This window comes from Equus caballus, chromosome 10, assembly GCF_041296265.1.
Source record: "Equus caballus isolate H_3958 breed thoroughbred chromosome 10, TB-T2T, whole genome shotgun sequence".
NCBI classification, from domain to species: domain Eukaryota; kingdom Metazoa; phylum Chordata; class Mammalia; order Perissodactyla; family Equidae; genus Equus; species Equus caballus.
In genome coordinates, this window is record NC_091693.1 from 19,476,914 (window position 1) to 19,492,140 (window position 15,227).

Sequence of the window (15,227 nt, forward strand, 5' to 3'; positions counted from 1 at the left end):
AGTCCCCAGTCCCCACCCGCGTTCCCCGGTGCCCTGACTATCCAGACCCCACACCTGACAGTGTGGCTTTAGGGAAGCACGTTTATTCAGAGAAATAAATATGGCTCGTGGAAGGGGGTTTGGAGGGCTGGGGAGGTATGTCTGCGCGCAGCCACGCCCCCAGGTCAGGGTTCCGGAGTTTCCAGCATGGCCGCCAGGGCTCTGGAGAGAAGGACGCAGAGGTCAGTCTCTGTCCGAAGCTCACCCCAGGGCGCTTACAGATCGTTAACTTGCTCATTTCACCGACAGGGAAATGGAGTCCCAGGGTGCTCCAATAACTCATGGTGGGATAGCGCCACTCTAAACAGGGCCCTTAAAGTCCTCCCCCCCCCCCCCCACTTACTGGTACAGGGACGAGGAGAAATAGTCGACGTAGCTTCCTGTGGGACAGAGGAGAGAAGAGGCTTTAGGGATCCTCCACGGGCGAAATTAGGGGGCCGCTTTTCACTCAATCCGGGATCAGGACTAGCTCTGCCCCCTTTTTCCTAATTCCTTCTACAAACTAGATTCCTTCTATTGGAACTCCTTTGAAAGCCCCTCTCCTTCCTCCTTGCTCTGGGTGTCCCCATTCTCCAGTATTCTGCTTGCTCTGACCCTGCCCACTGGGTTCTAGGCGCACCCCTCAACCCTCCACCCGCTCTTGCCTCCTAGGCTTCGGAATCCATGCCCATCCTTCCCTGCGTGCTGGCCCTGCTCCACCCATAGACTCAGCTCTGGCCACGCCTCCCCGCTTAGCCCCGCCCCAAGCCTTATGGGCCCGCCCCCCGACTTGGCTCCGCCCCCGCCAGGGTTGGCCTCTCTGGGCCCCGCCCACGCTCACCTGGACTGCAGACCGTTTCGCAAACCAGCGGGCAGAGGTAGCAGAACTGGCAGTGCTGGGGGCGGGGATGGGGAGAGAGTGAGCGCTGGGATGGGGTTAGGGGCGGAGTCGGGAGGGAGGCGGCGGCTGTACAGCGGCCAGAGGTGGAGGGTCAGGTCAGGGGCAGGATGGGCTGTGGAGTCAGGGCTGCATCAGCGGTGAGGGCAGAGGCCAGGTTTTGGGACCAGGGATGCTCCGATGGTTCTGGGACATCCTGGGGCCTAGTGGAGCCTGGCGTCCGGGGAAGTCTCACCTGGCACTGGTCACAGTGCTCTCCCATGTTCTCCTCGTCGCAGTGACAGTTCTCACATTCCGTGCACCGCTGGGGACCGGAGGGGGCTGATTAGATGGAAACCCTAATCCCTCCTGCTAGTCGACTGCCCCGCCCCCTGGAAAATTCCCCAACTCCTCATCCTCGTCCCTCCAACACTGACTTCAGGATCTTCCCCCAAACCCGCTTTCCTCCTCCCTCATTTCCCTATTGCAGGGTGACCCTATGTCCCCTGTCACTGTGGGCTGGACCTGTGCTCTCTTCACCCCCTATCTCCTATTCTCCCCACAGCCTTTCAGTCCCCACTCCTGTCCCACATGCCCCCGACTCTGCCACGGACCCTCCTCTCGGTCCCCACATCCGCAGGTGCCGCTCAGGCCTCACTGTCTCTTTCCTGGATCATTGCCCCACCCTCCTCCCTGGTCTCCTGGCCTCCAGTCTGTCCCCCACATTGCCCCAGAAGTATCTTTGTTCCCTCAGAACTGCCCCTGCCCCTCCTTTACTCAGCGTCCCCTAAGGTACCCCTGAGCCCTGGGCCAGATTCCAGGGACTGGTTGGTAGATGGATCTGGGCTAGGGACATACATTGCAGAAGGTGCAGTAGCCACACAGGGACCCTGGCTGGTAGTTCCCGTACTCCTGGGCATCCCGTGGACCTGTGGGGACAGGAGGGCAGCAGTGACCCAGGCTGACTCTGCTCCTCCCCGCTCCCCCCCCCCCCAAGCCAGATGGCTTACCAGTGTCTTCCTCACTCTCCTCACTGGAGGCACCTCCAGCCACCTCCTTCCTGGCCCGTGGGTTGGGGATGATGGTGAAGGGGAGCTCATCTTCCTCGTCTTCTTCCTCCCGGTGCTCTTGGCTCAGTGGAGCCTGAAGCTCAGCCCTCTCTTCCCTCCTCTCCTCCTCCTCCTCCTCCTCCTCCTCCTCCTCCTCCTGGCTCAGGCTGAGACCATGACCTTCCTCTTCCTCTTCCTCATCCTCCTGACCCAGGCTGCCATGATGGGTGCCTTCTCCCAGCTCTGAGCCTTCATCATCTTCCTCCTGGGAGCTGTGGTCCTCTTCCTTCTCCTCTTCCTCTTCCTCCTCAGAGTCTCCGCCCCTGAAATGGCTTCTATCCTTGACCCCCGTGTGCCCTGGGGGCTGGTGGCTAGTTTCCTCTTTGATGGACCCTCTGTGGCCAGTCCCTTCATCTCCGTGGCCTTCTTGCCCATGGCTGGGAGCCTGGTGGCCAAGCTTGGCAGAAATGTCCTCATCTTCCTCCTTGGGGACTCCGTGGTGGTGACGGCCAGGGACTGCTGTTTCATACTCATCTGGGAAGTCCTCTTCCTCAGAGCTCTTGTGGCCTTCGGGTTGGTGGCTCGCAACATGGTGGCTGAACTTGACTGCGATCTCCTCCTCTTCCTCCTCATCCTCATCTCCAAGGCCATGGTGGGTAGGTCTGGCAACTTTGTGCCAATGTTCAGTGGACTCATCCTCATCTTCCTCATCTCCATGGTGTCGGTGCCCATGGCTGGGGACATGATGGTGATGTTCATCTGAGGCATCTTCATCCTCTCCCCTCCCATGCCCTTGGTGCCTGTGAGCCTGGCGTCTGTACTCAGTAGCGACGTCATCATCATCATCATCATCATCTTCATCATCATCTTCTTCTTCTCCTTCCTGGCCTTGGTGTCTGTGGCCAGGGACATGATGGTGATGTTCATCTGAGGCATCTTCATCCTCTTCCTTCCCATGGCCTTGGTGCCTGTGGGCCTCGTGTCTATACTCAGCAGAGACATCATCATCATCATCTTCTTCTTCATGGCCTCGGTGCCCGTGGCTGGGGACATGATGGTGGTGTTCACTTGAGACATCCTCATCCTCTTCCTTCCCGTGGCCTTGCTGTCTGTGGGCCTGGTGTCCGTACTCAGTGGAGACACCCCCCTCCTCCTCATCTTCCCCATCATCCTCTTCTCCTCTGTGGCCTTGGTGTACATGCCTGATGATACGATGATGACGCTCACTGGACACAACTTCGTCCTCATCCTCATCTTGGTGGCCATGACTCCTGTGGCTGGGGAAGTGGTGCCCATGCTCGGCCGAATCATCCAGGTCTTCGTTCCCATGGCCTCTGTGCCCATGGGCCTGCTGAGCATGCTCTGTGAAGACCTCCTCCTCAGAGACATTCTCATCCCCAGCCTCATGGCCTTGGTACCTGTGGCCTTGGACTCGGTGACTGTATTCCCTGGAGACATATTCATCCGCTTCTTTGTGGTCTCTGTGGCTCTGGAATTGATGCCCACTCTCTGTGGAAACATCCTTGTTCTCATGTCCATGGCCTCTCTGGCTGTGGATGGGATGGCCAAACTCAGCAGACCCGTCCTCTGAGGGCCCTGAGACTCCTGAATGGTCGTCCCAGTTGCTGGGGCCGGGCCCAGCCCCTCTCAGCTGCTGGGTCATGGCAGGGGGGAGGAGCAGGCTGGCCACGGCAGCCCAGAGGACAGAGGTGTGCAGCCATGGCACACGATGGCCCATGGGGAGCAACAGGGAGCAGAGCTTCTCCCAGGGCTGGCTCCAGCTGCTGCTGCGGCTGCGTGGATGAATGTTGGGGTCCTTGTCCCTTTTGGGGTCCTCCTCTTTCTCTCTTTCCGTGGCTTTCCTTTGCTGTGTCTCTCTCCACCTCTGCCTGTCTGCCTTCCCCTGGCCCTCACTGCCAGGCTCTGGACAGCCCTCTGAGGCAGAGTCAGGAGCCCCCTGACCCCCCTCTCAGGCCCTCCCTCCCACTTCCCAGCCAATAGGGTCTCTCCCCGCCCCTCTCTGTGGCTAAATTTACTCTGAGCCCTGAGTTATTCTGGGCCAGTCCCCGCCTGCCCCTCCCCCCTGCTGGGGAGGGGGTGTGTGAAGGGGTCTCCTTGGCCAGGAGAGGAGGACCAAGGGACTTAACTTTAGACCGCCAACAAGTTCATGTCTGGCAGCTGCAAAGACAACACCTAGACTTCTAGCTGGCCAAGTTGGGGCAGCCTGAGGCACCTGGGGTGTCAGGGGGGACCCTCTGAGGGAGAGACCCCTGACATGGAAGGATTGGGATTAGATTTGGGGCCAGAGTTTCCGGCCAGAATGGGACCCATTGCTGAGAGAGTGGATGCCAGTATGGAGGGCCTGGAGGTGGGGAAAGGAACGCTGCTCCCAGCCCCGGTACTCATGACCTCCTGTCCCTGGAACTCGGATCCCAGGGCAGGGGACCCGGCCAGGCCAGGGCTATAAATACAGCAAGGAGGGTGGGGGGCTCAGGTTACCCAGTGGCCGCAGCTGTCCCTGTCAGAGAGAGCCAGCAGGACACATGTGGCCCTGGCTGCCTGTTGTCACTATCTCCCACTCCTCATCCTGTCACTGTCGCCCTTGCTCTTGTGTCCCCATCCCTCTTTACAGGTCTCCCTCTCTCTCTTGTGGTTCCTTCACCCACTCTCTCAAGGTCCCCATCCCCTCTCCCCAGGATTCTGTCCCTTCTCGCTCTGAGTGTCTGCCCCTCACCCAAGTCTTTGTCTCTTTCTCTCTCTCTGGGTCAGTATACCACCCCCCAAATCTCTGTTCCCTCCTCTTTCTAATTCTCTGCCTCCCACCTAAGTCTTTGTGCCCCCGTCCAGGGTCACTGTGCCACCTTCCCCCATCTCTGTCATCCCCCTGGGGAGCTGTCCCTCTGTCTCTGGGTCTCTGTCCCCACCTCTGAGTCTCTGCACTTCATCTAAGTCTTTCTTTCTCTTTTGGTCAGTGTACCTCTCTCCTCTGGATCTCTGGGCCTCTTTTTCTGATTCTCTGCTTCTCACCTAAGCTTTTGTGTGCTCTCCTCCTCTAGGTCTGTCCCCCTCTCCCTGGGTCTCCATCTCCATATCTCTGGGTCTCCGTCTGCCTCTCTCTGGGTCCCCATCACCCCTCTCTCTGGGTCCCCGTCCCCCTCTCTCTGGGTCTCTGTCCCCCTCTCTCTGGGTCCCCATCACCCCTCTCTCTGGGTCCCCGTCCCCCTCTCTCCGGGTCCCCGTCCCCCTCTCTCCGGGTCCCCGTCCCCCTCTCTCCGGGTCCCCGTCCCCCCCTCTCCGGGTCTCCGTCCCCCTCTCTCTGGGTCTCCGTCCCCCCCTCTCCGGGTCTCCGTCCCCCTCTCTCTGGGTCTCTGTCTCGAAGTCCCGTCCGGCCCTCTGCCCCGCCTCCCGCTCTGCGTGTCTCCGAGACTCCCGCCCCCCCCAGACTTTGCCCCGCCCCAGGCAGGGCTGGAAAGTGGCGGATCCGGTTTGTCCGGGGCGGGTCTGGAACCCGGGTTCATAGACGGGATGTAAGGAACCGGATAGGTTGCGGCGGCTGCGGCAGCATGGTGGGCTCAGAGAAGGAGCAGGTACAGCAACCGGACCCCCGGGACGGAGGGAACAGGGAGCTGGGGGCCTGGTCTCCTCGTTCCCAGAGAGGAGGGCGCTGGACACCCAGATTCTTGGGTCAGACGAAGGAGGGTGGGGGGGCCCGGACTCCTGGGTCTTTGTGGAGGGGTAGGAAGGGAACTAGGAGGGGGTCGAGACTCCTGAGTCTGGGGGAGGAGGGCGCTGGGTCCCAGATTCCTGGGTCCCAGGGCGGGGCGCGGGGTGGGTGCCTCCGTGCCCCATAGGACTGAATGGGAGCCCCCCATTCCCACCCCTTGTTCCTGGCCCCAGAGCTGGATCCCCAAGATCTTCAGAAAGAAGACGTGCACGACGTTCATCGTTGACTCCACAGACCCGGGGTGAGGAGTTCGCCCCGGGACCGACCCCTGAGTGTCCCCGGCCCGCTAGCCCCGCCCACCTCAGACCCCGTCCTTCGGCCCCTCCCCCGTGCCAGTCTCTGCGGACACTCCCAAGGGCGTTCCCTGGTGGTCCTCTCCCTCGGGCGGGTTTGGGTCTGTGCAGACACTTCCAAGTTCCCATTCTCTCGTTCAGGTTCAGTGTTAAGGGTCCGGGACTCGGTTCTCTTCTTTCCTTCCCCGTGTCTCTCCTATGCGTCTCTGTCTCCTTGTGCCACTTTCTCTTTTTCTTTTGGGTGTTTCTGTTGCATTCATTCATTCATTCATCCAGGAAACTTCACCGAGCGCTCCCGAGGGGGCATAATTTTCAGGAGCACAAGCCCGACCAAAGTTCAGATCTCCCCTGGGACACGTGCTGTGTGGCTTTGCGCAAACCGTTTCACCTCTCTGGGCCTCATCTGGGCATAAAAACAGGCCCTGTCTCCAGGGATTATTGGGAGAATGAAACAAGTTAATGCTTGTGATATTTATGGAACAATGCCCAGCACATAGTAAGCCCTGGAAAATATCAGCAATTCTCACTCTGGGGTAGCAGTTATGACTGTGGACAGGCCCCGTTGTTTGTGCTGGATGGCTGGGGACACCGAGTGAGCCAGTCTGGTATTTGCCCCCTTAAGGAGCTCCCTGCCTTCAGCGAAGGTCTCCCGATGGGTTCTGAGTTTCTAGTTGTTCTTTTTTTTTTTTTTTAAAGATTTTATTTTTCCTTTTTCTCCCAAAGCCCCCCGAATACATAGTTGTGTATTTTTAGATGTGGATCCTTCTAGTTGTGGCATGTGGGATGCTGCCTCAGCACAGCCTGATGAGCGGTGCCATGTCCACACCCAGGATTCGAACCGGCGAAACCCTGGGCCACCGCAGCGGAGCGCGCGAACTTAACCACTTAGCCACGGGGCCGGTCGCTCTAGTTGTTCTTAAGACAATCTTTAGGGTGTAGGAAATGTCAACATTCCTAATTTAGTGTGTGTTTTGTTAGAAACATATTAGTGCAGTGTGGCTTGCAATCGTGTAGATAAACAGATATACATTGCTGCCGGCGAGTGCCCAAAACCTTTTTGTCCCTGGAAGTGTGGTCAAGAAAGCTTAGGGACCTCTTGTCTGGCGGGAGGCGGACAATTGTAAGGCAAGGGGATGGGAACTGCAACGGATGCGCCACTGGACCCCAGGGGTGCAGAGAGGAGGCATCTGGCTAAGACTGGGGAGGGGTCACGGGGTGTCACTAATGGCTTCTGGAGGAGGATGGGCCAGTGAGGTGACATTTGAAGGACAAGTTGGAGCTTGACAGTTGAAGGTGGGCTAGAGAGGAGTGTGGACAGTGATCCCAGGGGCAGGAAGATCATGTGCAAATTGGCAATGTGGTGTGGCTTGAAAATGGAGCAGAGTTCAGGGAGCAAGGAGCGCTGTCGCGAGAGAGGAGGCCACAGACGAGGGCAGGGCCTCAAATGCCACCCTGCGGGGCTGGGACCTTGTGCTGGGGCACTGGGGAGCCACAGGAAGGGCAGGGTCAACTCTGGGTGTGGAAAGGCTCTCTAAGGGCTGTATGAGGATGAATAGGAGTTCAGGAAGCCAGGGAAGAGGCTGGGCGAGGGTCCGGGTGGGAGAGGAAGAGGCCTGAGTCAGGCCAGGACTGGGGGACACAGAGAGGAGGGGGCAAGGGCAGGACTGATGGATTTAGAGAGTGACGGGGGAAGGAAGGAGGATGGTATCTGGTTTGGGGTCTGGGAGACAGCGAGGTTGTCCCCGAGATGTGAGAACCCAGAAGGATGAGCAGGCTTGGCATATGTCGCCGAGCTCAGAGTGGGACTTCGTGCACAGGAGGGGCCTGGGGGGAACCGGGGGCGTTGCAGACCTGGGTCTGGGATTCAGGGAAAGATCTGAGACTTGAGAAGTCTTAGCCGTAGATGGCAAAGAAACTGGGGAAGGAGGGGGTACGCCACAGGGGAAAAAATGTGAGAAGTCAGGGAGGTTGCAAACTGGCAGTTCTGTGGCCCAATGTTTTTGCATAGAAGAGCAGTTTTAACAACCTGTCTCTGAATGCCTCAAGACAAACATACCTGCCTGACATGATGGTGTCACATGGATGGTGACACATCCACTTGTCTGGAGCTTCTTTCCGTTAATGACTTGCCTGGCCCCTGGAGGCATCGAGTTTGAGACCCGTGTAGGGAAGCTGGTGGGCCTTGCTCCCGGGAACACCTGTACTCAAGGGAGACAGAGGAAGAGAAAGGCACAGATAAGGTGGGCACAGAACACCAGGGATGGGGGGCAGGTGTTCTCTGCCAAGGAGGAGGTTTTCTGGAATTGGAGCCCTCTAGCTGTGACCAGCTGCTTTGTGATAAAGTCAGATGAGACCTCAATACAGGCCATTGTATTTGGGGACACGCAGGTAATCGCGGATCTTACAGAGAACAATTTCAGTTTGGGTGGCCGCACTGAGGAAGGGGAGGGTAGGACGTGAGGAATGCAGAGGGGGAGTCTGCCAGTGCTGTCCACCAGAACTTTCTGCGATGGTGGCAATGTTCTATATCCATGTCCAATATGGCAGCCACTGGCCACGTGTGGCTCCCGAGCACGTGACATCTGGCCTGAGTGACTGAGGAACTGAATTTTTAATTGTATTGAATTTTAATTTATTTGGATATAAAGACTCCCATGTGGCTAGGGGCAACTGTATTGGACAGCACAGGTTCTAGAACATTCCATGAAGGAGTTTGGCCAGGCAAGGCTAGTGGGAAGTAGATGGAAGGGACCGAGGGGGTCCAGGGATGGGATTGAGATGGGTGAAAGGATCAAGTGGGTAAACTGAGGCATGACAGGACCCTGGAGGTAGACTCAGAAAGGAGGGGTGTGTTCCTCATTGTGGTTGGCCATTCTGTTAGTGTCTTGACAACTTCTGCCAAATCCATGTACCACCTGTGTTATTCTTTCCACAAAACTGGCCCTTCACTCACAGCTCACTCTGTTTACGTAAATGCGGGCAGGTCTCCCCTGATATCTGAATCCTTTCCAGAATCAGGGACCAAGGAGATCTAGATACGTTTTCAAATAAACCCCTCATTCCCCAAACTCATGTCGCTTGCTCTTTAAGACTCAGGTGCCAATCCCCTTTGGATGGCAAGGATACTTGTACATTTTTTTAGGGGGAAAAAAAGTTTCACATGTAATCACCATAAATGGAAAATCTGTTCCATTTGCCACAAAAAGAAAAAAAATAAAAACCAAGCCATCAAAGACAATTACAATGCAAAGCAAAGGAAGGAATGTACCTTCTGGCTAGATGCTATTGCCAGCCCCATTTTCTGAGGCTGAGGCCAGCTCTTCTCTGTCAAAGAGTAGCGATGGGTTTGCCCTTAGAGATATTCCAGCACCGGCGGAGCCTCTCTCCTTGACTATAATCAGAGCTGAGAAAGGAATGACTTTCTCGCTGCGTTACTCACGGTTATTTAAAGCTCTGTGTGCAGTTCTGCAGAGGCCGCTCTCCCACTGGGTCTGGTATGCAGTCCTCATTTCAGGAATATTGCGTGATTTCATTGGCTCCTCATAGTTCCATGGAGTAGGCTGTGTTCTTACCGTCTTTCCGTTTGAGGAGGAAATTTAGTCTTAGAGAGGTGAAGCCACTCGCCCAAAGTCACACAGCACAGCCACTAGCGCGTGTGCACTTTCTGAACCACTCTCTGGATTTTCCTTTTTGTGGGGAATATCATCTGTTTCGACTAGGGGCAGCGGGGACCCCCCTCCCCCACCCCCTGCACTGCTTCATTTTGGGCCCTGCAGGCAACAGCGAGGGTGGGCCACAGCGGTGTCCTTCTGGTGGGCACTGTGACTGTGGCTGCCCTCCCGCGCCAGTCTGTCCCTCAGGCTGGTCGGAGCCAAGGAGGGGCAATGCCAGGGGCAGCTTGGACTGTGACTGCCTCTGGGGGCATGCAGAAATATGGAGACTTGTACGGGATTCTGGGGGTCGGTGGGGACAACCCTGGGGTTCATGCTCCCCCTCCCTCTTCCCCCTCAGGGGGACCTTGTGCCAGTGTGGGCGTCCCCGGAGTGCCCACCCGTCAGTGGCTGTGGAGGATGCTTTTGGGGCAGCTGTGGTGACCGTGTGGGACAGTGACTTGCACACCACGGAAAAGCCCACCGATGCCTACGGGGACCTGGACTTCCAGGGCGCCGGCCGCAAGGCCAGCAATGTGAGGCCTGCATGTGTGGGCAGGGCCAGGGTGGACCAGCGGGGTGGCACGCCTCAGGGGCTCCCAGAGCCAGGGTCTGGGGGTGCCCCAGCTGACTGCTGTGCCTCCCCATTTGCCCATCTCTGTCTTCACCTCTCTCTGGGTCTCTGTCCCCCTCTCTCTGGGTCTCTGTCTCCCTCTCTCTGGGTCTCTGTCCCCCTCTCTGTGGGTCTCTGTCCCTCTCTCTCTGGATCTCTGTCCTTCTCTCTCTGTCTCTGTCTCTGTCCCCCTCCCTGTGTCCCCTCCTCCTGTGTGTCCACAGTTCCTCCGGCTGTCTGACCGAACGGATCCAGCTACAATTTATAGTCTGGTCACTCGCACATGGGGCTTCCGGGCCCCGAACCTGGTGGTGTCAGTGTTGGGGGGGTCGGTGGGCCCCACCCTCCAGACCTGGCTGCAGGACCTGCTGCGACGCGGGCTGGTGCGGGCTGCCCAGAGCACAGGTGACTGAGGGTGGGCGGGGGCTGAGGCCTCCTGGGCTGGGGCTGACTGCTCATCTCCCCCAGTTCTCTGGGATGCTGTCTCCCCACCATCTCTGTGTGTGGGTTTTTGTCTCACTCTCTATTCTCTCTCTTTCTCTCTCTCTCTCTCTGTGTCTACATACCTGTGTCTTTGGACCTCACCATCACTCTCTGTGTCTCTGTGTAGGGGCCTGGATTGTCACCGGGGGGCTGCACACAGGCATTGGCCGGCATGTTGGTGTGGCTGTGCGGGACCACCAGACAGCCAGTACTGGGGACAGCGAGGTGGTGGCCATGGGCGTGGCCCCCTGGGGTGTGGTTCGGAATAGAGAGAACCTCGTCAACCCCAAGGTGGGACTCAGGATCTTGGAAAAGGAGGGGCTGGGGACCCGGACTCCCGGGTGTGGGGGAGGCGGGGCTGGGGGCTGGACTCCTGGGTCTGAGGGAGGAGGGGCTGGGGGCTGGACTCCTGGGTCTGAGGGAGGAGGGGCTGGGGGCTGGACTCCTGGGTCTGAGGGAGGAGGGGCTGGGGGGCCTAGACTCCCGGGTCTGAGGGAGGAGGGGCTGGGGTCTGTCCTCCCGGCCCTGATGGAAAGACTCCCTGGTCTGGCCACTTGTCCCCCAGGGGTCGTTCCCTGCAAGGTACCAGTGGCACGGCGACCCTGAGGACGGGGTCCAGTTTCCCCTCGACTACAACTACTCGGCCTTCTTCCTGGTGGACGACGGCACCCACGGCCGCCTGGGTGGGGAGAACCGCTTCCGCCTGCGCTTCGAGTCCTACATCGCCCAGCAGAAGACGGGCTTGGGAGGTGAGTGGCTTCTTCCCCTCGCGACCCAAAGCTCAGGATCCTAGTGGTCCCGTCTGGTCGAAATTTGGGGGTTGCAGCAAGGAATTTCCTACGGTCAAGCGTCTTCGTCCAACATTTGCTGTCTTAAAAAAATCTTTATCTCGAAGTCTAAAATACACAAAAGTGGATGGCTTGATGAGTTTTTAACAAGCTGAACCCGCTTATGCAGCCAGCACCCAGATCAAGAAATAGATTATTTCCAGCCTCCAGAAGCCTTCTCCTCCTGCACCCAAGGGTCACCCCTATCCTTCTTCTAATACCATGGAATGGTTCTGACCACGTTTCTGCTTCATATAAATGGAATTCTGCCCTCAGCACAGTTTTGTCTGGCTTCTTGTATCCGATGTTATTTCTGTGAGATTCGTCATTGCATGAGTCGTAGTTTGTAAATAACCCACGGGCCAAAGAAGAAAGAAAAAGAAGCTAGAAAATGTTTTGAATCGAATGATAACGAATATATGACATACCATCACTTTTGGAATGCAGCTAATGCAATACTTAGAGGGAAATTCGTAGATTTAAATGCATAGATCAAAAAAGAAAAGAAGAAAGACTAAAAGTCAATGATTGAAGTTTTTTTTTTTTTAAACCTAGCAACAGAACAGCAAATCAAATCTAGAGAAAGTAAAAACAAGGAAATAATCAAGACAAGGCAGCAACTGATAAAATAGAAACAAATGTGCCGTGCAGAAAATCAACTCAAACAAAAGCTGCTTCTTTGTAAACATTTCCTGTATTTAAAAAAGCGTCCACTTAATTCTTAAACTTTACTTAGCTTTTTGGCAACTTTAATCTTATTTTTAAAATTATCATACACTAAAACCAACTTTTGGGAGTGTACGGTTTTGTGAGTTTTCGCATATTTAGTGATCTATGTGAGCATTTCCACAATCAGGACACAGACCAGTTACCATGAATGCATTCCTTTTGTACCCGACCCCTGGCAGTCACTGATCTGTTCTCCATCACTCTAGTTTTCTCTTTTCCGGAAGGTCCTATAAATGGAATAATATAATACACGACCTTTTGAGACTAGCTTCTTTCACTCAACATAATGTATTATGGCAGCTTTAATATAGGCTCATTGGAACAAATCAAAACAAACGAAGGTGTATCAAGAAAAAGTTAATGATCTTCCTTTCTCAGCTCCAACCCCCTCTACTGGGGTAATCAGTGTTATATAGTTTTGAGTTTATCCTTTTGTACCTTTCTCTATGCTTATAAAATCCTTTGTAATTATATTTCCACCTGTATAGTGTTTCTTTCTTTTTTGTATTATACATATACATCTTACACTTTCTTATGACTATCTCTTTTTTTTCCCCTTTTTCTCCCCAAAGCCCCCCAGTACATAGTTGTATATTTTTAGTTGTGGGTCCTTCTTAGCTGTGGCGTGTAGGATGCTGCCTCAGTGTGGCTTGATGAACAGTGCCATGTCTGCGCCCAGGATCTGAACCAGCAAAACCCTGGGCTGCTGAAGTGGAGTGTAGGAACTTAACCACTCGGCCACAGGGCTGGCCCCTATGACCATCTCTTTAGGTCCAAACTTCTCTATCTTGCATCTCCTTCTAATAGTTGCATCATATTCCTTGGTAACAGATGTGGCACCTGTTATGTAAAATTTTCTCAGTTGATGGATACTTAAAGTTCTACCAGCGTTTGGCACTACAAACAATGCTGAATAACTATCTTTGTGTGGACATCTGTAATTACATACGGGTGTTTTAAATTATGTACAGTAGATTCCTGCAGTGAGATTGCTGTGTGTCTGTATTAACAGATAGTACTAGAAAACTTTCTAAAAATTTGTAGCAATTTTCATGCCCATCAAGAATATGTGAGGGTTCCTTTTCTGCCTAGTTTCAACCAGGTCTGGATATTTTTTTTTTCTTTTAGAAAGCAAACATTTCTCATGCTGATTCCCCATTTTCATTCTTGACCATTTTTTAAAAACATTCCTTCTTTTTTTTTCATGGAAAGATTTTCTCTGAGCCAACATCTGTTGCCAATCTCCCTCTTTTTTCTTCTCTTTTTTCCTCCCCAAAGCCCCAGTATGTAATTGTATATTCTAGTTGTAAGTCCTTCTGGTTCTTCCATGTGAGCTGCTGCCAAAACATGGCTACCGACAGACAAGTGGTGTGGTTCTGCCTGGGATCCAAACCCAGGCTGCCGAAGCGGAGACGATGATCTTAACCACGAGGCCATCAGAGCTGGCTCAGCTCTGGATATTCTTGCTTTAAGTTTTTTTTTTTTTTTGCCAATCTGATGGGTGAAAAGTGACGTCTCGCTTTCAATTTGATTTTTTTAACTTATCCAACCACTATTAAAAGATATAAACCTATATTTTGTCAGCCAGTCAGATTTCCTTGATTATGAACTGTCTATTGATATCCTTTGCACACTTTTGAGTTGGGTTATTTCTTTCTCATCTTTTTGTGGGAATTCTTTGTCTCCTGTCGATAGCTACGCTTTGACTGTTAGATGTATTGTAACATTTTTAAAACATACTTTCATTATGCTATTTCCATAAAAATTCTACCATTTTTATGTGGTTAGATATTTTTGTTGTTTCTTTCAGAGCCTCTCGGTTTCCCGTCTTTTTAGAAAAGTCCATCCCACTCCAACACTATACAAATATTATCTCTAGGTCTTCTTGTTACTATCTTATATTTAGACCATTAATCCATCTGGAAATGATATTTGCATGTTTTGAGGTAGGGAATCTACGTTTCTTTTCTTCCAGATGGGAAGCCATGTTTTCTTCATGACTATTTAATAAATAAACCATCTTTTTCTGGCTGAATTGAAGTGCCACTTTTTTTTTTTTCAAGGAAGATTAGTCCTGAGCCAGCATCTGCCACCAATCCCCCTCTTTTTGCTGAGGAAGACTGGCCCTGACTAATATCCGTGCCCATCTTCTTCTACTTTATATGTGGGACGCCTGCCACAGCATGGCTTGCCAAGCAGTGCCATGTCCACACCCGGGATCCGAACTGGTGAACCCCGGGCCGCTGAAGCAGAACGTGCGCACTTAACAGCTGTGCCACCAGGCTGGCCCTGAAGTGCCACTTTTATTTTATTTTATTTTATTTATTTATTTATTTTAAAGATTTTATTTTTTTTTCCTTTTTCTCCCCAAAGCCCCCCGGTACATAGTTGTATATTCTTCGTTGTGGGTCCTTCTAGTTGTGGCATGTGGGACGCTGCCTCAGTGTGATTTGATGAGCAGTGCCATGTCCGCGCCCAGGATTTGAACCAACGACACACTGGGCCGCCTGCAGCGGAGCGCGCGAACTTAACCACTTGGCCACGGGGCCAGCCCCCTGAAGTGCCACTTTTATATACTGAGTTCCTGTATATGTTAAAATCTGCTTCTGAAACTTTTTCTCTTCTACCTCTCTGTCTATTCCTGTGCCAAAACTATGTTTTGATTACAGCAGTTTAATCTGTTTGAATATATATTAGGGAACATTCTCCCTCACTGTCCTTTTTCAAAAATTTCTTGGCTCTTCTCTGGTATTTATTTTTCCATATGAATTTTAAAATTATTTTATTCTATTAAAAAAAAAAGAAAAAGAAAAACACCTCCAAACTCCTCCTACTCCCCCTTTCCCCAAACTGTATTGAATTTATGTTACTTTGTAACAGGTCGACATGGTATTAGTTTTTCCATTTATTCAGACTTTGTCCTTAAATAAAGTTTATCCAATTTCCTCATAAAAATCTCATGCC

General features: G+C 53.4%; 2 protein-coding genes across 3 annotated transcripts in view; one reads left to right on the plus strand and one right to left on the minus strand.

Moving 5' to 3' along the window:
* Positions 1-63: 63 nt before the first annotated feature.
* HRC (histidine rich calcium binding protein) lies at positions 64-3,960 on the minus strand. The gene is made up of 6 exons (XM_023650092.2): positions 1,906-3,960; positions 1,754-1,824; positions 1,152-1,220; positions 860-914; positions 383-419; positions 64-201 (listed from the first exon to the last, which is right to left on the minus strand). Exons 1-6 carry the CDS (start codon positions 3,680-3,682, stop codon positions 165-167), a joined length of 2,046 nt encoding a protein of 681 aa, XP_023505860.1. The 5' UTR covers positions 3,683-3,960; the 3' UTR covers positions 64-164.
* The window catches only part of TRPM4 (transient receptor potential cation channel subfamily M member 4), a 46,077-nt gene continuing 30,987 nt past the window's right edge, over positions 138-15,227 (plus strand). The window contains exons 1-6 of one of the 2 annotated variants that reach the window (XM_023650084.2): positions 138-221; positions 5,842-5,909; positions 9,973-10,147; positions 10,449-10,629; positions 10,835-10,998; positions 11,273-11,456. In XM_023650084.2, the coding sequence (XP_023505852.1) occupies positions 138-221; positions 5,842-5,909; positions 9,973-10,147; positions 10,449-10,629; positions 10,835-10,998; positions 11,273-11,456 (856 nt within the window). Of the gene's footprint in view, positions 222-4,574; positions 5,532-5,841; positions 5,910-9,972; positions 10,148-10,448; positions 10,630-10,834; positions 10,999-11,272; positions 11,457-15,227 lie in introns of those variants that run through there. The other variant, XM_023650085.2, reaches the window with a different exon arrangement.